This window comes from Leuresthes tenuis, unplaced genomic scaffold (genome assembly GCF_036924035.1).
Source record: "Leuresthes tenuis unplaced genomic scaffold, fLeuTen1.0.hap1 SCAF_13, whole genome shotgun sequence".
NCBI lineage: Eukaryota > Metazoa > Chordata > Actinopteri > Atheriniformes > Atherinopsidae > Leuresthes > Leuresthes tenuis.
The window spans coordinates 30,903,148-30,925,997 of NW_027325367.1; the positions used below are offsets into that span (position 1 = coordinate 30,903,148).

The 22,850-nt window shown below is 42.4% G+C and overlaps 1 protein-coding gene across 1 annotated transcript in view; it reads right to left on the minus strand.

The window, feature by feature from the left end:
- The window catches only part of mdn1 (midasin AAA ATPase 1), a 73,305-nt gene that overhangs the window by 39,853 nt on the left and 10,602 nt on the right, over positions 1–22,850 (minus strand). The window contains exons 16-47 of the mRNA XM_072362738.1: positions 22,530–22,741; positions 22,336–22,439; positions 20,848–20,992; positions 20,504–20,600; positions 19,358–19,471; positions 16,618–16,765; positions 16,399–16,506; positions 14,961–15,112; positions 13,690–13,868; positions 12,912–13,120; positions 12,043–12,189; positions 11,797–11,938; positions 11,584–11,718; positions 9,978–10,116; positions 9,651–9,780; positions 7,960–8,090; positions 6,826–6,964; positions 6,395–6,509; positions 6,003–6,263; positions 5,713–5,910; positions 5,128–5,336; positions 4,924–5,046; positions 4,612–4,809; positions 4,195–4,302; positions 3,853–4,041; positions 3,571–3,660; positions 2,497–2,760; positions 2,131–2,395; positions 1,875–2,034; positions 1,556–1,672; positions 1,266–1,474; positions 1,044–1,192 (exon numbers count right to left, since the gene is read on the minus strand). Of these exons, the coding sequence (XP_072218839.1) occupies positions 1,044–1,192; positions 1,266–1,474; positions 1,556–1,672; positions 1,875–2,034; positions 2,131–2,395; positions 2,497–2,760; positions 3,571–3,660; positions 3,853–4,041; positions 4,195–4,302; positions 4,612–4,809; positions 4,924–5,046; positions 5,128–5,336; positions 5,713–5,910; positions 6,003–6,263; positions 6,395–6,509; positions 6,826–6,964; positions 7,960–8,090; positions 9,651–9,780; positions 9,978–10,116; positions 11,584–11,718; positions 11,797–11,938; positions 12,043–12,189; positions 12,912–13,120; positions 13,690–13,868; positions 14,961–15,112; positions 16,399–16,506; positions 16,618–16,765; positions 19,358–19,471; positions 20,504–20,600; positions 20,848–20,992; positions 22,336–22,439; positions 22,530–22,741 (5,086 nt within the window). The remainder of the gene's footprint in view (positions 1–1,043; positions 1,193–1,265; positions 1,475–1,555; positions 1,673–1,874; positions 2,035–2,130; positions 2,396–2,496; positions 2,761–3,570; positions 3,661–3,852; positions 4,042–4,194; positions 4,303–4,611; positions 4,810–4,923; positions 5,047–5,127; positions 5,337–5,712; positions 5,911–6,002; positions 6,264–6,394; positions 6,510–6,825; positions 6,965–7,959; positions 8,091–9,650; positions 9,781–9,977; positions 10,117–11,583; positions 11,719–11,796; positions 11,939–12,042; positions 12,190–12,911; positions 13,121–13,689; positions 13,869–14,960; positions 15,113–16,398; positions 16,507–16,617; positions 16,766–19,357; positions 19,472–20,503; positions 20,601–20,847; positions 20,993–22,335; positions 22,440–22,529; positions 22,742–22,850) is intronic.

The following is a 22,850-nucleotide window of genomic DNA, read 5'->3' on the forward strand; positions in this document are numbered from 1 at the left end:
ATTTTGACAAACTTAACGTTATCAGGTAAGCTGGAGCACGACTGACTGGAGGTTAACTATTCAAGGCTGATGACACAGTCCCACAGCATGAGCTGGCTCAAAAAGTGGCAGCAGCAGCTAGCAGTGGCCCAGCCTTGATGATAAGAATATTAACAACAACTTTGATGCGTATGGCGCCTTGTAAACAGCCAGGGCCACTTCACATGACAGGGTTACACAAATAGACCAAATAATGAGGGGATCTGGGAAGCTGTGGAATCTGGGAAGCTGGGAAACAGATGATGTTTGTGGGGTGTGTTTGAAAGTGTTCAGTGAGTGGGCATGTCAGACGGCGGTTGTATATTGGACGTGAGGTATCTGCAAGACCCAAAACTGGACAATTAGTGAGGTGGATACATGCAGGGATGGTAACGAGTACCTTTAATCGTAACGCTATTACTTTGTTCACTGAAATCAAGCAATCAAGTATGCAAACGTGGAGATATGGGAAACAGCTAAGCTGTCTCTTCCGGTTTTCCAACAGCTGCCGTAGCTACCAGCAACCACCGACGCTTTTAGCCGAAGGCCGCCAGTTAGCGTGGATGCAAACCAGAACACCGGCCCGCTCCCATTGTTTGGTCTCAGAAATTTGCATCAGAGTCTGTTACTGCATTACAAATGCAACTTGACTTTAGCAACAAAGATACATATATAAAAAAATAAAGAAAAGAAAATACTATAACAAATTGAACGTAAAAATGTAATAAAGACAAAGAATAAATCATTCTATATCTAAAAAACTGCAGCAGTAAGCTAAAATGCTCAAGCAGGGGAAGCCACAATTAAGACTTGTCTGCTATTTCTGAATAGTGAGTCTCTTACATTGTAAAAGGCATTGTTGAGATCTTAAAATATAATATATATATATATATATAATATATAATGCTTCGGGAGTTTGAGCGATGGAGCAAGAATGAATGTGACTTGTAATATAAAGCTTACAACTAGTATTCAGACAGTAAGAGTATCATTGATTTGGGTAAATTTAGATTTGGGTTTGATACCTTTTGGTTGGCAGTGGTGCGTTGACAGAAAGCGTAGGCTTCTCCACAGGCATGCTGCAGGGCACTGGGTAAATCTACGCCTCGCTGCAGCTGGCTGGACAAAAGGGTAGCAGCATGGAGGAGGGAGGTCACTGATGAGGCAGGCGAATCTAAGAGCCAGAGATAGAATACCTGATAAATCCTGCAGACAGACCGAGTTACAGTCATGTTCTCAAAGCTTACCCCAGATGGCAGACTTGATGCTTTTATGTATGTTCATCAACAGATCACACACACAGTCCCCAGTCACCCCAGCAGTGTGAAGCAGGGTCTTTAGGTCCAGTGTGTCCCAGCAGACCCCTTCATTTTCACCTGGGATGTACACCTCCACCCCTCTGTTCCTCATAGCTCTGGAGAGCTCGCCATGCGCAGGGTCCATGGTCAGGAATAACCTGCAAAGTCCCACACATGCATCAGGTGAGCACAGTATTCTTAGAAACAACAGTAAACTCTGAATTACCTGCATTACCAACCTGAAATTAGGATGCGGGGTGATTTTTGGAGTCTTTCCATCTATGACACCACGTTCATTGATGGTAAGTGATCCGCTGGGCTCAAGAAGTGCATTGAGGCGATCCAGGACAGAAGCACTGAAAACAAACACATGATAAGGAGCTCCAATGTTTGACCTTTGAAAGTGCTTTTCAAGCTGGCTTTAAGTGATCTACCACTCGTTATCACTTGGCATTTCACGTGTATCTATTTCCAAATGACTTTTGGATGAAAAGTGCAAAATGATTTTACAAGTGGATAAAAAGTATACAAATACAAAGAGCATTTAGTTTATCGCACCTGCAGAAGTTGACATTATCCATAAGCAGCCAGTCACCACTCTGAAGGGCCTGAACCAGCATACCATCCAACCACTCGAAACTCCCATTTGTCCAGCCATCTTCTAGCTGAGCCAGACGCTCCTTCAGCAGCATGAAGTCCATCTGCAGCTTGGACATGTCTGGAGGAGAACCCCAGTATGTTCCTTTATTTACATGACATGAACAATTTCCTTTACACAATGCAGTACCGAGTTATCCAACAGCTTTCCCATTACCGGTAAATACTTTGAGCTTGATGTTGAGTTTCTGCAGGAGGACGATGATGACCTCCAACTTGTTCAGTGCCTCAGAGTTGACTGTTCCCCCAGTTCTTTCCAGCCCCTCCTCCTTTAACCACTGGCAGAATAGGCCCCATGTCTGCAGAAGGAACTCTGTGTCTTGAATACCAACATCTAGGGACATCAAACCACGCCTTATTACCATGGCAACTATATAGTCCACGCTCTCCAGCACCTGCTGCCATGGTCGCATAATATCAACCTGAAATGAAGAAAGGAGGGAAAGATAGGAGGATTATAATAAGGTGTGTTGTTTGCAGACAGTAAGTGATGCTGGCAAACTGGACACTCGTTCTCGATCACCTGTTCGAAACCTCCTAGCAGCTCTGTGGTGTCCATGGCGCTGTTCATGGCCATGACCCTGAGTCTGTGTCCCATCAGCAGAGCCAGCAGTCTCACCAGACTGGTCTTTCCACTTGCTGTGGGGCCAACCAATATGGTCATCCAGCCCATCTCCACACACTTCATCAGTGACTCCAGGGGCCGCAAAGATTGGTGTGTGATGGACAGTGGTGGGTCCAGAGCCACAGGGGCCCCACCACTGCGATTTAGTACAGAAAAGCCCACCTACAGCAGATTAAAATGGGATTTAAAAAAATCTTTTTTATCTTTTTGTGTTGTTTTTTTCCCCATCAGGAACATAATCAGAAGAAAGAGCTTTTCTAAAGGCAACTGAAACTAAAACTCTGAACGTAAACTGCACAAGAGCGGGTTGATTCTGAATCCAGAATCAGTTACCATGGTGATTAGCACATGACACTTTGAGCTCAGTAGCTTGTGAAGCCACTGATCTCACTTACATCCATCTGTTTTTGTAGGCGCGTGATAAATCACCCTGACGATTAAATAATGTAATATAATATAGTAATAGATTAGTAGTAGACGAGCATAGATATACGATTGCACCCACAGATTGCTTGCAAACCATAAACTATCAATTTGACTGTTGGGTATCCACAGCCACAGGTGGCAACAAAAAACACTCCATTAAACATAATTTTTTTTCAATTTTTCTTAATTCACATAATAAACAAAATAAGGAATAATTGCATTGTGTATTTACCTTGAAGACTGAATGAGTTAAACAGCTTTGGCAAACACAGCTTACATGATAAAACATTTTTTTAGAAGAATACGAGCAGTTATCTGTTTATCCCTTTTTTATCTACGCATAAAACTGGAACTTTTTAGAACGATTCTTTGTCCCGTTTTTTTTTTGGCTTAGGAAATTAAATTTGAAAAAAAAGAAAAGAAGAAGAAATATACCTTTTTTTGTGCATTTTCTTTTTCTTTTGAAAATAGAAAAAAATCAACGACAGATGGATTCATTAACTATGTGTACGTAATGAAAAAAAACAACAATTTCTTTGAACTAACCTGTACATTGAGAGGAGTGATGTGGAACTCTCTGGAGCCACAGTAAGGCTCATAGTCCTCCCCAAACACCTGCCGGAACACATACAGCACCTGCGCGGGACAGAAGTGCACGTTAGTTAGCAAAAGAATTGCCAACACTGGATCTCCATATGCATCAGTAACAACATGTGGACAACAGTGAGTGGCCGCTGAATGCAAGAGAATCAGAAAATAATTTCAATGGTTGCAAAGATAGTGCAGTTCAGGCATGGAAAATACAGAAAGGTTGGTCAAACAGTGCACCTGAGCCTTATCGTCCTCAGTCCTCATTCTGTCAGCATATACCAAGGCTACATGCTGGCCTGGATTGAAGAACCCAGGCGACTGGTCGTTCTGCATCAGCTGACACCAGCGGAACATGTCACGCAGGTTGAACTCCCAGGGACTTCCTTTCTGACCCCAACGCCTCTCAACACACACCTCCTGAACAAGCTGTCGGGAGGCAAGAAAACGGCCAGTTTCAGACGGAGTAGGAATGACCTCTTCTTCAGAAGAAGCCTCACTTTGATTTTTGGGCCAGATAAAGGTCTGTAGTGGTAATAAAAGGTTTTTATTCCAACTATAAGTCAAGCAAAAAGAGCGTACCTTGTTACTGAACTCCACCATTTGTGCAATGATTTTCTTATCAATGTTGGAAAAAATAGAATCCCCTATGAACTCCATGTCTTTCCTGGTGAGCTGGTCCACAAAAACCTGGAAACAAAGGGTTACATTGTATTTTTTTTAACAGGCAGGAAAACCAGCCACAACGATCAGATTTATCACTTAACTCCGTAGCAGATTTCTGTTTTTCTCTTTTTAAGTGCCAGGGAGGATGACAGTGTGGCTGACATTACAGTAACTGTGAGGCAATTAGGTGCAAATACAGTGACAGCGGGGAATATAAATGTAGATGGAAATTTGATCTGCCGAATAATAAAAACTGCACTATCCTTTAAGACTATTCTACAATTCACAAGGGCCAACAAATGAAGAAATAAGCAAACAACTAGTCTTCCTTACCTGAGTGAATCTGTTGAGGAAGGATTTGGGCAATCCCTTACGCCCACCACCTTGAGTGAATGGGTTCTGGCAGCCAAAGATCTTGGTCTTCTCATGCTGAACCTGGAAACTTATGCCCAGCTCAGGAATGTAGATCTCTGCTCTGTGATCAAAGCATGCATTTAGGCCCTCTAACACCGACTGAGAGGCCAGGTTCAGCTGTCAGCAAAGAAAAAAAGTCAGTTTACAGTACAGCATTCCATTTATAAATATACATTTGTTTCTTTGTTTTTTTGGGTTGGATACTTAAAATATCAGAGTAGTAGTTCCAACCTCGTCCAGGACAACCCAATGGCCTGCTTTCAAGGCAGCCAAAAGGGGGCCATCACGCCAAGCAAACTCTCCTCCCTTCCCTCCCTCCACTGGGAGATCTGTCCCAAACAAATCAGTAACATCCTGCCAGAGAGAGGACATCATCAGCGTTAGATCTTTCAGTATGTCATCGTGTTTTTCAGGGCTCAGTGAAAAGCTTGTTACCGTTTGCTCTGACAGGTTGATTCTGACCAGATGGTTTCCAGAAGCTTTTGCCAGCGCTGCCACTAGGCTAGTCTTTCCCACACCGGGTGAGCCTTCCAGCAGCACAGGTCTTTGCAGCTTCAGAGCTCGCAGAAGCCTCTGTGCATTCACTGCAGTAGTGCCCGCTGCAATGGTGTAGTCTGACAGCTCACGGCTCTCAGTCTGAGACCCTAGAGAGATGTTTGAGGTAAAAGGGGACTGTTCACAAGTAGCTATAGCTCTATGTGAGGAATGTGTTTATATAGGAAGGTTTTAAATATGTTATGACAGTAAGGTATCACCAAATATGATGAGGGGCAGACAGTATCAGAACTGGTATATACTCTTGAATTATGTTTATGTTTTATGTTTATGCATTTAGCAGACGCTTTTATCCAAAGCGACTTACAGATAGGCAGATGGGGTAAGGGGGTCTTGCCTACGGACCCCTACTGGAGACAGTACCTTTCATGCAGGGGATTTGAACCCAGGTCTCCCACATGAAAGGTGGCATTCATACCACTACACTATCCAGCCCAGAATTAATGGAATCATTTGAGTTCATACCTAAGGCGATGTAGAAGGGGTCAAGACCAAAGAAGTCTTGTCCCCATTGGGGCTCACGTGGCAGGCTGCTGTCGTAAACTCTCAGGGCATCGAGCATCTCCTGATCAAGCTTGGTCATCTTACTCAGCCTTTGCTGCAGGAAACCAAGGCACATCCGACGTGCAAAAAGAGAATTGTCTGAAGAGGACACGGTGGTTCCTGTGCAGAAAAAGGACACAAGAGCATGCTTGCCAAACACTTCCTCTGAATGAAGAACTCCGTCTTAAAAAAAGAACGATCCGTTAGCTCACCTGAGCCAATACCATCTATGTATACCAAACATGCCGCATGGACAAAGGCTGTAACAGTGTCCAGTCTGAGGTCCCACTCTGCCTCTTCTTCATCTTCCAGTGCTCCCATGGTCATGAAATCATCCTCATCCCGCTCACACACTGCATTGAGGAAGTTTACCCATGAAAGGATATCTCTGACACTCAAAATGCAGCGTCGTCCAAAGTCCTGTTGAGTCAGCCACTCAATGAAGTCCAGCATCAGCTCTGCAATATCGCCACCTGTATTTCATTAAAGAAGATGTGTGATAATCTGCAGAATTTATTTGATTTAACATGATCTCTTATGAGAGCAACAACTCTGAACCTTATGATTGGTATAAAACCAGTCACAATGATTTTGGTTATTTTACCATCAAATGAGAGCCCTGAGCGCAGGTTATGTTGGATAATCTGCACCAGGTCACTGCGGCTGTTGCTCTGAGGACACCAGATCTCTGTGAACCGGTTCCTGAGGGCAGGAGAAAGCTATCCACAAATACATGAACACAAGTCAGACTTGAACTTAAAAACAGAATAATCCTTTATTTTTCCCCTCACTGGAAGACCTAAAAAGTTGCAGCAGATAATGGAAAGACTAAGACTAACGTAAAAACATTAACAAGCTCAGGTTTTAATAAGCCTTCCTAGATCAAAAGAAAATTCTAGGTTCAGTGTCATTAAATGTTGACCTACTTAAAGTGTGAATGAGTCACCAGACTGGACTACAGTGACTGAGCAGCTTTACTCATCTGCCCTCGCTGCCATCTTCACCCCACTTTCCACTGACAAACAAATCATGTACCTCCTTCTTGCCAAAGTCTCCCCCAGGGTTCATTGTGGCAACCAGACGGAAAGCTGCAGCTGCTCTGATCAGCTCCACATCATCGTCGTCTCCACTGCCCTTCTCTGCCAGCACAAGGCTCTTCTCAGTCTCAAGAACACTGACGGCGAACACAACAGTGTTAGAGGTCTTTCGTAGTCACTTTTTCACCTGCATGTGTTTCTATGGTAACAAACTATGAGTAAAACAATTATTTTATCATAGTTGAAAAAAATAAAAACAGCATTGTTATCATGATGACTCATTAGGTAACTTAAGTGAACAACCTGATCACATGATTCTCACACTGGGGTTAGGGTTAAAGATATGTTGTTAATGCTCTAATATCTCTGTTTCAAATGCATTAAATTAGTTCCGCCTTTCGTTCTATTTGAGTTTTATAACACTGTTCCAAGGGGCTATACCTATGCACCTTAATAACTGGATCACACATACCAGCTCACCAAGTCTGAGATACATTTAAGGCTTTGAGGATAAGCAGTAAGCTTAAAAATCAGAGGGCTTGTGATTAGACGCAAGCATAGAGGGGGTACTGTTTGCACATCTTTGCCACTGAACCATTTTGGATCAAATGGATACCAGAGTATTACAGTAGTCAAGGTAAGAGTAGAATAAAGCAACTGTTGACTTACAGGAAGTTTCATATAACTGCAAGTTTGCAAACATTTTTAGATGGTCTAAAGCTGGAGAAAAACAACATGTGACCTTGAGTTTTGACGCCCACTGTATTACTCATCGGTTCCTAGAAGCCTGTTTGTTATTATTTTGCATATTTCATTCACAATTCTACATAAGTGGGGCGAGCTGAGAGGAGTGCAAATCTGTTCAGATCTGTGTTTCAATGGCATATAAAAGTCATCCGCATAAAAGGAGACGTAAGAAGTTAGCAATGTATGAGGTATAAGCTATTTAATAAACTCAGATTCTAACCCAGGACTGACCAACGTAAAAGGATGCTGTAACCAACAGGCAGCCCTTTCATCTAAAATAACTAAAACTGCCTCCATCAGTCACCTCTGCCTGCGCTCAGCAGCAGCAGTAGTCAACATAACATTTGCTCAGACCAAACACTGCCATTATCATATGCGTTTGTACCTGTTGAGTCTCTCCAGCACCGAGTCATCTGCCAGGGAGATCTCATCCATAAGGAACACTCCTCCCTCCTTCATGGCCAGCACCAGGGGCCCATTGTGCCACTGAAACAGCCTTCCATCCTCAGCATCAGTCTACACAAACACAAATGCACACAACAATGACAAGGACAGCTTTCTTTCACCTTCGTAATATTGCTAAAATCAGGAACATCCTGTCTCAGGGTGATGCAGAGAAACTAGTTCATGCATTTGTTACTTCAAGATTGGACTACTGTAATTCCTTATCATTGGGCTGTCCCACATATTCTCTGAAAAGCCTCCAGCTGATCCAAAATGCTGCAGCCAGAGTTCTGATGAGAACTAACAGGAGAGATCATGTTTCTCCAGTTTTAGCTTCTCTTCATTGGCTCCCTGTTAAATTCAGAATAGAATTTAAGATTCTTCTTCTCACATATAAAGTTCTTAATGACCGAGCTCCATCATATCTTAAAGATTTAATTGTAAGGTATTTTCCTAACAGAGCACTTTGCTCCCAAACTGCAGGTTTACTTGTTGTTCCCAGAGTTTCTAAAAGTAGAATGGGAGGTAGAGCCTTCAGTTATCAGGTCCCTCTCTTGTGGAATAAGCTGCCAGTAAATGTCCGGGAAGCAGACACCCTTTCCACTTTTAAGATTAGGCTTAAAACTTTCCTTTTTGATAAAGCTTATAGTTAGGGATGGCTCAGGTAATCCTGAAACATCCCATAGTTAAGCTGCTATAGGCTTAGACTGCTGGAGGACCTCATCTGTCACACCTTTCCTCACTTTGCTCTCTTTTTTCCCCCTGTTTAATTTCACAATTGATTTTATGTACATGTGACATTATTGTGGTTATTAACGTATGTTTCCCTGTTCCAACAGGTATCCTTTGAATGGCGTTATGGTGTTTTTCCCCTCTTTTCCCTCTTTTCTGTCTTCTCAAACCCCAGATGGTCGAGGCGGATGACCACCCTTCCTGAGTCTGGTTCTGCCAGAGGTTTCTTCCTGTTAAAAGGGAGTCGTTCCTTTCCACAGTCGCCACAGGCACGCTCAGGACGGGAGATTGGACTGAAGACAAGTTTCGGTGCAATCTGTTGCTTTCCTTAGCTAGGATATTAATTTTTTGAATTGGCTCTATATGAATTAATTGGATTATGATTACAATGAATTGAATTCCAATTGGCTTGAATTGGACTATATTACTTAAGTGCCTTGAGATGACAATTGGTGTAATCTGGCGCTATATAAATAAAATTGAATTGAATTGAATTGAATTGACATTTCCCATGAGCCTGCTAACAACAAATACTGGAGTTAATTTGACAAGATGAATGGAATTGTTCTTTCTTAACCAGCTTCTTCCATTTTTATTTTCTCATCTCTGCTGATCTAATTGACAAATATATAGGAGTTTAGAAAAGCATTCTTCAGTTATCAGCCTCTTGGTAATTATATCAGACTACAAAAAGATCCTGATTTATAATCCGAACATACATATGGAACCAGGATCAAAAATAGCTAAATTTATTGAAACTTATTACTAAACTTGTGCTTTTCCTACAGGGACAAGTCGATATGTCTGCCATACAAAAGGTCTCCTAAGACCACCTGCTTTGCCAACATTCGTTTGTGATCTCGACTATCATTAAGAGCCCCGGAAAGGTTTCACTTGTACCTGATGATGTCTGACAGGTCGCAGGCCTCCAAGGAAGTCGGACGTCTCCATGTGCAGATGACAGTTAACTGAGAAGAACTTCTGCCCAGCCAAAGCAGCATAAAGCTGACAGATGGTAGTTTTTCCACATCTGGTGAGGGAAAGGATAAAAAGAGCCAAGAAAAAAAAAAGTCATTCATATAAGTAAACGTTCTATAAATCCTGTTTGAAAGTATAAGCCTAGTTAAAAAGCAGACTGAGCTATAAATAAAAAGTATTTGAAACCTATCTAAGCAGTTTTTTTTTGTTCATATCTAGTCTTAGGAGTCTGTGAAATTGGAATCTTACCCCGTGTCTCCAACAAGAAGGACAGACTCGCCAAATCGTAGAGCCCGACCTACCAGCACAGCCAACCTCCTCATGCTATGTGTCCATACTATGTGACGGAACTCCTCTGGTACTCCAGCAATGCTATCAATGAAGGGACCTTCCAATCAGAGTGTCAGAACAAACAGAATACTTTGTTCAAATGACTGAGGCCAGGTGAGGGGTGAGGCTTAGTAGTACAATCACTTCTTAATAACGTACTGATAAAAGACAAAATACCAGAGTCAGTTTTCTACAGCTATTCATTTGACACAGGACATTAGCAGTGTCTGCACTGCATATCTAAGAAGTTAAAAACCCTGAAATGCTTTGTTCCCAACAGTGAAAACTGAGGAGGAAATTTGGCACAATATTCTCCAACAGTTTTTTAACGAGGTCTCAGAAAATATCTACAGACAAGAAAACAAGACTTGTTTAACATCCTGACATGTGAAATCAGGAAAAATATATTCCACAATATATGTTTATGCATTTAGCAGACGCTTTTATCCAAAGCGACTTACGGGTAGGCAGGTAGGGTAAGGGGGTCTTGCCTAAGGACCCTTCATGCAGGGGATTTGAACCCAGGTCTCCCACACGGAAGGTGGCAATAACACCACTACACTATCCAGTTATTGTTGTGTGCTTCTGTTGAAGCATTCTTCAGATGAAAGTCACTCCAGGTATTTTTGAGCATTCCGAACCTCACGAGAAGCTCTTTGGAACATTCTTGGATGGGTTTTCAGGTTTTCAACAAACTTGTTAAGTCTATACAGCTTCGGTGATATTATCATTTATTCAAAATAAGACAGATACTTTTAAAGCCAAGGGCAGGTTTTGATGTTCCACTTTAACTGTTACATGCACAGTTGAGTTGAGCTACGCTTAGAGTTCAGTAAACGGGACTACTTTCCTTGTCCCAGTATGCGAGCAAAATCGAGTTAATGACTGAAGTATGCCTGAAGCTAAGACTAAGCTAAGCTAAGCTAAGCACAATGTTTTTGTGTCACATGAATTTACTGCACTTTTTTTAAAATATTTAATTTTTAAATAACTTGAATGGTGAATTTCTCTGATGAAGGTCCAGTTATAAAATGCTGACTTTATTAGGGCAGAGCAACAGTCTGAAAATGCTTTAAGCAACCAAGCTGACAGGTAGTGTTAATGGGCTGCTTTTCACCATCTGATATCATTATGTCTGTGATGTTTAGCCATCGGAAAAATAAAGCATACGTGAGCAAGAGCAGCTTTATTGAGAAATCAGCCCCATCAATATACAGCAACACTTTACTATTTTAACGTGAAGATGCAAAAAGTTGGAAGTTTGGAGCATGAGCAGGGCGACTTGGCCTATTTGAGTGGAGTTAAGAGTATACCCACAGGAGTGATTAGAACCCAACACCACAATCTGGGTGCGTTATTCTGGTTTTTAGAAGCTTAATTACATACGATTCTGAGTGTAACAAGCTTACATGCATTTCCAAAGTCCAGTTTTAGTCAGACTAATGCAATAATTGGCTGTTTTTTTTCCCCAAAGTGTAAATGTGGTAACTGTCAGAGGAAGACTGAAGTGTTACGCTCTACTCACTGAACCAGCTGGTCACCTGTTCCTGAGAAAACAGGTTCTCTGGGTTCACTCTCCTCTTGAAGTGCTTTTCCAGCGTGGACAGGATAGTGGCCTCCTCCTCTGGCTTCCTTACACGTCCCCCCAGCAGCATGTATCCTGACGGAGGAGACAGAAGGTTCATTTAGGAATTTAACTGATGTTTGACAACTTAACAGGATGTCTGATCAGCCTCACCATCGTCTGCTAAGTGCTGCAGCCAGTCCTGAGAGGCCTCGGTTTGTTCCTCCAGCCTGTAGCGGTCTGCCCAGCGGAACAGATCTCTGAGTGTGATAAAACCATGTTTCCCCGCAAACACAGAAGATCCTCTGCGTAATGACTGGGAGGAGGGATGGATGCATTTTGTAACAACAGACTGGATTATCCCAGAACAGGTAGGTCATTTAAAGCAATAAATGGTCCACAAACAGAGTGTGCAGTTACCTGGAGGTCTTGCATGACTTTGATAAGCTTGGTGCAGTAGGACAGAGGCAAGCTGCACCTCTGATGAAGGATGGTTTCCAGCTCTCCACTGGGAAGCTCATCAAAGTGCAGCTCCACAAAGCGGTTTCTGAAGGCCCGGGAGAGCACCTGTATGGTGGGAAAATGAATCCCAGGCTCACAGGAGTGACATGCTACTGTATAATTCAAACCTGAATAAATAAAGCATACTTCCATAAAAAACAATAAATAACATTTCATTAGGAGTCCTGAGCTCCTTTTCTCATTATCATGAAACTTTCAGTTTGTGCTAACTTGGTAGCATTCCTTTTTTATACGCCTGATGAACAGTATTTGTAAATGCTGCCTTCTTATCAAGTGTTCAAATGATACATTCAAGGTATGTTCTATAAGGAATTTCTTTGGTGTAAAGGTGTACCATGGAGGATTATCTGACTTATAAAGGATTTACCCTGCCTCTATGCACTTAGTACCTCTACCAAGGTGGTTATGTGGTTGGCATGATGCATGTCTATTAGCAGGACTAATTAAAAAGCAAAGGGTTTAAAGGAAAAAAATAGCAGCACAACTTAGAAGCTATTAAAATTCATGAAATCTGTCCCGGTGGAGATGAGCAGTTTTGGCCTGCCCTTGTTTTAGTCCTATTTTCTGCATTCAGGACATTATTTGGCACTAAGATTCGGGAAGTAGCCAACGGCTAATAACAATGCACAGGGTATGTGGGTGGGGCTTAATGCTGTCTCTGTGGAAGTCCCTCTGCTCCACTGTATGTATGTGTGATGGCGGGTGTGCAAACAGCTGCAGGTCTGTGTTTGACCACAGACAAACTCTCAGGTTTTCGTATAGAATACCTTTCTCCCACCATAGAGACCAGGAGGATTCTGAGTTGCAAACAGCATGAATCTGGGGTGAGCTTTGATGACTTCCTGAGTCTCAGCCACAAAGAGCTCCCTGTTGTCATCTAGCAGTCTGTTGAGAGCCTCCAAGACATCAGTGGGGGCAAGATTTAGCTCATCCAGGATGATCCAGTAACCTTTTCTCATGGCGTCAATCAGAACACCTAGAAGAGATAAAGCGTAACATTTTAGACCGGGACGGAAACAAAGTCCAACAGTAGAGCAGGGCTGGGACGGAACTTTCAGATGGGAAGCTTGATATGAGATTCATATTTGCATATATGAATACATGGTAATTATTTAATGACTGGAATTAAAAGTTACTTCAGTTAAATTAGGATAGGTGAGGTAATCGTGGCGGGCGCACTGAACAGTTTGGGCGAATAGTGAGCATTTCACCAACCTCTTCTCTGAGCCACGCAGTCCAACACTCTTATTTATCATGTTCGACTCACAGACATTCCCAGCTCCTCACAAAGTCTGACTTTCAAAGGCTGCCCACCAAATACTGATCTGTTCTGCCCACACTGTAACTATGTGCATGTCAGGGCTCATTATTTTGCCAAACATAACTTTTTCTGTATAAAAGATAGGTTAAAATTGTCAAAAGGGAGACAGTTATTTGTTATTCTCGATCTTACTTTGTAAAAAACTAAACAAAAAAACACCACACAGCAGATGTGAGTGTGTGATGGACCAGCATGAGGGTGTGTAAAAAGGATTATGCTCATACCCTCTTTGAATACCAGCTTGCCCCTGTCATCTGAAGAGTAGCAGCCAATGTACTCCTGAATGTCAGTATGCTCATGGTTGTTGATCCTCACACACTGGTTCCCAGTGGCTACAGCCAGCCAGCGGATAAGGCTCGTCTTCCCCACAGACGTTTCTCCCTGGATCAACACCGGGTGAGTCCTGTGAGGCCCAAGCATTGAGAGAGAGATGTTCAAAGGAGGGCATGCAATTGATCAGTCATCAGATCAGGGTAGAGTGATGTTGTAACCTCAATGTAGCAAACTAGCCTGAAAGGCTATTAAATGACAAGGGACTCCTGAGCCATATAGCAGCCAGTCCTGACAAAGAGAAAACCAAAACATCTGTATGTTTCTACAATACCACAAGTGACCACGCGGCTGAATGTGTATGAATGTGTGTATGAATGATTAGAAAAGCACGTAGTTATATCCTAAGACGTGCTGTATGAATGTGTGTGAGTGGGGGCTTTGAGTGGTCAGCTAGACTAGAAAAGCGCTATACAAGTACAAGTCCATTTACCATTTACCATAAGCATCGAGATAAGGACACAGCAAGTTTCTCTAGAAGTGGTTTTCTCATGACATGTTTTGCCATGAAACATTTTTTTAAAAATCATATCAACCTAACAAGCAGGCAAGCTGAAAGAGAGAGCGATTGTTGCGCTTTGGTTTGGTCCCATACTGAACTCTTATGAACACGTTTTTTTCCAGCAGCTGACAAACGCAATTAGCTAGAGCAACAGGTGACAAGAAAGAATTCCACATAAATACTTTTATCTCTTGGCAAGCTTCCTGAATGTAAACACTGATATTCTGGTACCACAGTCTGGTATATCTGGACAAGGTCAATTTAACAGACGACTCTCATTTAGTGCAGTTTGGTTTTTAAATGTCTTCCATGTTTGGAGTCATCTGAATCCATTTTCCAATGACACTGCTGCTCTCTCAACAATTTGACCTGTCAGCACAGAGCCCTGTCCTCAGCCCCATGCAACCCCCCCCAGGATCTATTTATGGCTCACTGATGTTGCCTGTCCTTAACAGAAACCATGAAGAGGCATAAAAGCTTCCTGCCTGGCAGATCACTGCAGGGACATTGAGTTTGCCATCAGTTTTGGCTGGATGCACTGCCACGCTTCCTTTCCAAAAGTGCTAAAATTAGCTGTGTCAACATAAGGGTCTAGACTTTTAATAATGAGCCCATTGATTTACACTGTGTGCTGTGGGTCATGCTGGGTGACAGTTATCCTACCCTGCAGACACAACTCTGGCAAGGTCGCGAAGGTTGAGTTTCACTGAGGCGGTGAGGATGTAACTTGGGTCCATAGCTGGTTCCATCCCCCCCTGTGGTACCCAGTAGCCTTCCATTTCCACACAGGGCCTGCCAGAGGGTGCTGGAATAGGCTGTATGAAACATACCAAGAAGCTTTTAACATCTGTTTAACTTTTTTCTTCATCAAGTAAATCAGTTTATCTACTGAAGCAATGCAATTTTATCATCAAATCATCAAACAATTTTACCCATTTGTAATCTCAACAGAGCAATCTCGCATTGATGGAAGTTTATAAAATTCTAAAATGTAATCACAGTGACTTCAAAAACACATTAAAATCATAGGCTGGCAAATCCATCTCATCTCACAGTCAAACATTTGAATTTAGCATGGGACTGAGCCCCAAGAATGGCTTTAGCTCTCAACAGCCATGTGCTGCTTTAAATGACAATCTGCTGCGGAGTTTATCCTTTAAATTCTTTCAGTATTTATTTCCAAACATTTGTAACAACATTTATATAACCGTTAATAAAACACCACTTCCTGTCATGCTTTTCAAATTAAAAGCATATATATGAAAAAAGGGAAAACGGAGTAAAATTTGTAATTATATGCATTTAAATGTATTTCTGTACATAAATGTAAAATAGAGAAACTAGAAAAGATGTTTTAAGCTTTTCTTTTTTCTCTACTCTTCTCCTCCTCTTATCTTTACTAAGAAACTATTAATGACACCCATAACTTCTGGCAAAGTTTCAAATTAAAAGCTTATTAAGTGACCAGTTGGTAGCTTAACAGTCTCCATCCATCAATTGTCTGCCACCTATACCAGAATGGTCACAGAAGTCTGAGCAGAAACCCCAGAACTTCCCTCTCCCCTCCTTGGCCACCTCCTCCAGCTTTCCAAAGGTAGATTAGAGATATAATCTCTGGGATGAGTCCAGAAGACGTCTTGACAAGCTGCCCCAAAGACCTAAACTGGCTCATTTCAATGCAGAAGCATAGAGACTCTAATCTCTCACCCTATCCCTCAGTGTGAGCCCTTGGGGGGAGGCTTTTTTCCAGCACTGGAACTTGTGATCTCATTCTTTTGATCACTAACCACAGCTCATGAGCAAAGGTGAGGGTTGGACTATAGATTGGTAAATCCTCGCTCTCCTCACTATGACAGATAGTTACAGTATCTGCATCACTGCAGAAGATACCTGGTTTGCAATTTCGCTGCATTCCACCCTTCCACATGAATGGGATAAGCATAAAAGAAATTAATAAAAGCTGTGGACGACAACACTGCTTGTGGTAGAAAGAGAAATTCAAATAAGCATGTGGATAACATAACTCTTTAGAGAAAGCAAAAAGTTTATAAAAGCATAACAACAAATCAAAATGAAGGGGCTAACTCTGAAAAAATCTTACTTGTTTGAGACACTTGGTGTTCCCCATCAAAATGTGCTGGCACACAAGTTTCTGGACCACAGGATGGGAACTTCTGTCCAGCTGTGTCAGGAAGCTCAAGCAGAACCCCTGATGGTGATGGAAAAACAGCACAAGCATCAAGAAAAGAACTCAAACATGCCAGATTTCTTTTGGCATCCACATGTTTCATCCACACATTGTTCGTTACTAGATTCCTACCTCATAAAGTGAGCGCTGCACACTGTGGCAAGGGTTTGCCGCTACGTACTTCAGAGCCCTGCACAGGGTCCGAAGGCTGTAGTGGGGTCTGTGGCCTGTCCCATCCACCAGATGGGAGTTGGCCTCTTTTCGTACTGCCAAGTAAAAACTGTACACAACCACATTAATTAACAGACATAAAAGAGGATAATTCAAAGCAGAATGAGCAAAGTGAAAATGATGACATTTACATGGGGGGTGGGGTGCTGGAGCCTATCCCAGCTGTCATTGGGCAGGGCACACCCTGGACAGGCTGTCTGTCCATCACAGGGCTACACAGAGACAAACGAGTCGCAACTATCCACGCTCACACTCATTCCTTTGGTCAATTTTAGAGTCACCAATTAACAAGACACGCATGTTTTTGGGCGGAGGGAAGAAGCTGGAGTACCTGGAGGGAATACACTGCATCAAAAGCAAAACCCGAGCACTCTCAACTTCCCCAAATTCTACTTCCTCTGCTTTTTAGAAATGCATTACATAATAAACAGTTGCGTTCAATGAAGGATCCTTGTATTCCTCACCTTCACTAAAATAAAGGAATCACCCGTCAATCAATCTATGAACCTAGTGCCCAAGGGAATTCATCACATTTTGTCACCCACATCTACAGAGGCAATCTCTGCCCTTTCTGTATCCGAGGGGTTCAGACCGGGACACAGAATTGCAGTCTTACATACTTTTCTGTTGCTTCCCATCTGTTGTCACCCTCCAAAAATACCATAAATATTGTGTCTGTTCTGCAACTACCCAAATTCAAATGACTGGAAACACAAGTTGAGCAAATCCTAAAAACTTCAAAGTCAAAAATCTGCAAAGGAATAAAACCATTCAATGTGGATTACTGACTATTAGACCTCTCTTGTCCAAGTCTGTTAGTAAATAACTTGACTGGTGATCATCATATTGACATGTCTTACAGAAACCTTGCCGAAGCAGCAGTAATTTAAGCATTACTGAAACAACTACCCCTAATCGCATACATTTTCACATTGCTCAAACCGCAGGCTGAGGAGGAGGACTGGCAGCCATCTCTGTAAATCAAGTTTACTGATCAGTCCTGGACCAAACGTTAATTATTGTTATTTTAATGCCTAACTGAGTTTCTCTCAGCCAGTGGAAACCTGGCTCTGAATTCATCATATTCAGCATGTTTAGTGCAGATAAAGCCATCATTTCGGGTGATTCTAATATTCATGTAGACGTTGAAAAAGACCTAAAACCTAAAGAATGTTTTTATTTCTACATCAGACTCAACAGTTTTTTTTCTCTAAATGTGGAGACTTACTTACTCCCTGATCATGTGCTGACATGGCTTTAAAAGTGAACGATTAACAGTAGAACCATGTCTTGATAACCTCTGTGTTTACATTACTTGACTGACTAAAAAATATTCGATACAGTAGGTGTCTATCAGAAATGTGCTAACCAATTTTAAAGAATCAATTTCTTTAGTATTTTCTTCAGTGCCATTACAGCAGAGGACAGCGGCCTTGACTTCACTCCCAGACGAGTTGATCATCACGCAGACAAAGCAACAGCTTCAACGCGCACAACACATGAGGAGGCTGGCTTCTTGGCTCAACTTACAGCTGCATGCTTTGAAACAAAAGTCAAGAAAGCTGGAGGGTAATGGAGCTTCACCAATTTAGAAGAATTTCACTTAGTCTGGAAAGATCATTTAAAAACATGAGAAAGCTTTTCGCAGTGCTAAAGGTGAGCAAGAATGAGCCCAGAGTCTTCTCAGCAAGGCAGGAAGGCTGACTTTGAGTGATGAGCCAAAAAAGATCCCAGGTCTTCTGCTTTTAAATTCAGACACAACTGGCGTAGTTGTCTTTGGACCAGAGTGCCTCTGAAAGACGGCGTCTAACTATGTAGGTACTCTAAATAGAATTACCTTGGCTTCCTGTATTACTATCAGGCACTTTGCATTTATTTTTGACCAAGATTTGGCTTTTGACTCGCATATAAAGCAGGTTTTTCGAGGACAGATTGCTTTCACCCACACAACATTCCTAAAATCATGAACATCCGGTCTCAGAGGGATGCAGATAGACTATTCAATGCCTTTCTTACTCATCTCATAGATGAGACTGCAATAATTCTCTGAAAAGCCTCCAGCTAACCCAAAATGCTGCAGCAAGTGTTCTGATGAGTATTAGCAGGTGATATCATATTTCTCCAACTGAGGGAGCTTACTTTCATTAGCTTTCTGTAAAACCTAGAATCACTTTCTCAGCAGGTATCTCTGGCCTGGTGTTACTGTGCTTGTTGATCCCTCTTTCCGGTCCTCTTGGCCCAAAAACCGGCAGAGACAGACGGAGATCACAGAGAAGATTTAAATGCCATCTGTTGGTTTTCTTAACTAGGCAACCTTTAATGAATTGGCATCATATTAAATGGAATAATTTGACTTTTTTTAAATAAAATTACAGTGAATTGGATTGATTTGAAACATATCTGTTAAATGCCTTGATATCACTGCTGTTGTGAATTGGCACCATAGAGATTAAACTGAGTCACTTCTTTGTTACTGAAAAGTGTCACAATAGATTTGTGAAAAATACCCAGCATTGAGTGATGCCTTTCAGGCTGCAGAAATAAGACGGATTCTTAGTATGTCTGCTAAACTAAATATTCTCCTACATCGTCTTATACATACATGAAAAAAAACTGTTGGTAATTTTATGCAGAAGCTAACCTTATGATGCCACTGATGACATTCCTATGTGGGTTCAAGCACTTGAGGTAGTCTGAAATCAGGATCCACAGGTCTCCCTCATTCTCCAGCTCCTCCACATACAGCTCAGTAAACCTGTACAAGAAGATGCACAGACACATGTTCACATGTGAATCAAACTACAGTTGTAATATGTAAAAAAAACATTAGTTACTGCAGCAAATAATACTGAACTGGACCTGGAACAAGGGTTAAAGCAACAAGCACTGAGCACAATGTACATTAAAGCAGAATGCAAACCTCATAAACCAACTTCTGTAACATAATAGAACATACTACACATATCAAATATTGAAAGTGAGACTTTTCATCATTTCGTGAAAAGTCTTAGCTGATCTTGAATTTGTGGGTAGCAAAACATCTCAAAAAGGTTGTGGGAGAGGATCATGTAGCATTAATAATGGCCCATGAACGTGTGGGAACTGAGACAATCAACAGCTGGGCCTTTAGGAGTGGAATGTTTTAGGCGAATGTTATTGTCCAATATGGGATTCTACAGTCCTGAATCTTCTATGTAGTACTTTGTATGTCATGATGTGCCTGTTTGCAATGGGTGAAAGGTCTGGATAGAAATCAGGCATTTGTAAGACCTACTCTGAAAAAAAAAAAAACATTGTCTGAATGGGAGAATATATTGCACCTAAACCTGTTTATATCCTTCAGCAGTGATAGATTGTCTTTTCAGGAATGGAAGTTGCTAATTCCATTGTCCACAGTCATTTACAGAACTTCACTTCACTTCACTTGTCTCCTCCATCATGATAATGACACCTTTAACTTGCAAGTTCAACAACTATTTCAGCAGAAAGAGAGGGCGCTTATGGTGAGGTGACCACAGTCAAGCAACATAAAACGCAGCCCAACTTTGTATTATGGTCTGGGTTACAGTATTTAGTCTTGTCAATATTTAACAACTTTTTGGAGTTTAGAACATTCTTAAGGGTTCATAAAGGGTTAATAAAGCTTGAAGGCACCATCCACTGTAAAACAAACTAAAATAGAAAATCAAAAGAAAGAAAATGGGATTCAGCTTGGACCATAATATAATCCAAGTCACTGATTATCATTACGGACTTTCATTTTGCCTTTACCACAGTGCAGTCTCACCTGTTCCTGAGGCCCAGAGGAAGGTTCCTTTTACCCACATCAGTAGCTGGATTCATGCAGGCAAACAGACGGAAGTCTGGGTGGCGAACCAGGGGCTCTGTGTTGAAAAAACCAGAATGTAAACAGCATTTCCAAGAATCTTAAAAAACAACGCAAAGTGGTTTATTATATCCAAGCAGTTTTAGAAACCTAGGCTACTCAGTATGATCTTCAGAATATCACATAAGAGCATTTCACATCCTGTGACTCGTTGACTTAAACTCCAACAGTTGCAACCGATGAAAGCTTAATCTACCGAGTTCACATTTAAGAAAATATTATCACCAAGCGATAGTAGTCCTCACCAGTGTCTCCACGATCCAGCAACACCAGAGATCCAACAGTGCTCTCCAGTAGACCACTGAGGCACTCGAGGGTCTCTGCTGCTGCCAGGTTGATCTCATCCAGCAGGATCCAGTGGCCCTTCTTCACTGCCTGAGCTAATGTTCCCTATGGAAGATGTACAGTTCAGCGCAGATTACGCCACCAACGCATGACTGAGTGTGACTGTTTTAGAATTCCAGACTGCAACCAAAAATCTCTGGACCATGACTAACTTTTCCTCAGTCACATTTGTTATCCTAACATTTAATAGTTGATTTTTTTTTTTTTTTTTGGTTCCTCATGGTCTATCTCTGTGTGTTCACAGGCTGAGAAAGTCTTCACCTGGTCACACCCTGCGACTGACTCTGCCACAGATTATTTTATACTTATGTATGCGCTTCTAAAACTGAAACCCGTACTGTAAGATTAGTCTCTGAGACCAAGACATTCTCGTAGCTGGCAAAAGACCCACCAGTATCCCAAGATTAAGAGAAATACTGACAGTATTCTTCAACAGAAATGCTGTGGAGTCTGTTACATATATCTCTGGTCCCAGCTCTGAAAGATCCAAATGGGACTTGATCAGCCAATGTCTCCCTTCTCACTACTTAAAAAGCAAAAAGTTGCCCTGGTCAAGCAACAGAGTTAGCCCCAGACTCAGAGCTGGAGCTAGCTGAAGATAAAAAGAGTGTGGCTTCTGTAAGATAAGTAGTCCAATGTGATATACTGCATCTGTTGCAAAGAATGCGGTAACAACACAGCAGGGGGAAAAAGACACTGAAAAAAACACAATGTTAACAAGATACGCATCATTTCATTGTCGGGCAGCAGGAAACTGAAGCAGTGAGGAGTCACACGTGATATAAAATCCAGCATTATTTCAAATGCAGCCAGAGAAACGATCTTTTTTACAAAAAAAAAAAGTCCCAAATCATCCTTTTGACAAAGAAAGGGTTAAATGTGCACACACACGCGCACCCCCACACACACACAAACACAGCACCCCCCCACACACAAACGCGCGCACACACACACACAGCACCCCCCCCACACACACACACACGCACGCACAAACACAGCACCCCCCCACACACAAACGCGCGCGCACACACACACAGCACCCCCCCCCCCCCCCCCCACACACACACACGCACGCACACAGCACCCCCCACACGCACACACACGCACACAGCCCCCCCCCCCCCCCCCCCCACACACACACACACAGCCCCCCCCCCCCCCCCCCCCACACACACACACACACACGCACGCACACACACAGCACCCCCCACACACACACACACACACAGCCCCCCCCCCCCCCCCCCCCCCCCCCACACACACACACACACACACACACACAAAGATTGGATAGACAGATGACAAACATCTGTTCGGTACACCTAAAATTTTCTTACGGTCAACCCAAGCAACCAAATTCAAAAACTTGACTTTTTCAAAGTCCTTACCTCCACAAATGCGAAGACCATGGCTGTCTCACAGGTTTGCATCTGCTGCTGCGTCTGATTCAGTCTCAGAGCCAGTGCCTCCCACTGCTCCTGAAGCAAGGCAGCTTCACAGACAAGAGTGGAAACACCAGTATTACACCATCACAGCCAGCACTCTACAATGCAGCTTTTGTCTACTCTTTCTGATGAACTACCATTTGATTTGTCTTTAAGGTCCTTAGCCAGAGCAGATTTGCAGACATGGTCCATGAGTTTGAGCAGATCCTGCCAGCGTTTCCCCCTAAAGCAGGTCTGCACATGGCCAAGGAACGTCAGGTTCTGCTTCCGCGAGTATGTCTGAGAGAACAGGTCCTCAAAGGCCTCCCGCAGAGGTAGAAGGAGCTGCTTGTGGTCTACTGGCTTGTACCTGGAGGAGACAATGTCTCAAATTGAAAAAAACAAAACCTCCACCAGTACAACACAAACTCACACCCTGCACTCAATTTGGGATAATTTCTAACTCTGATAATGCTAGA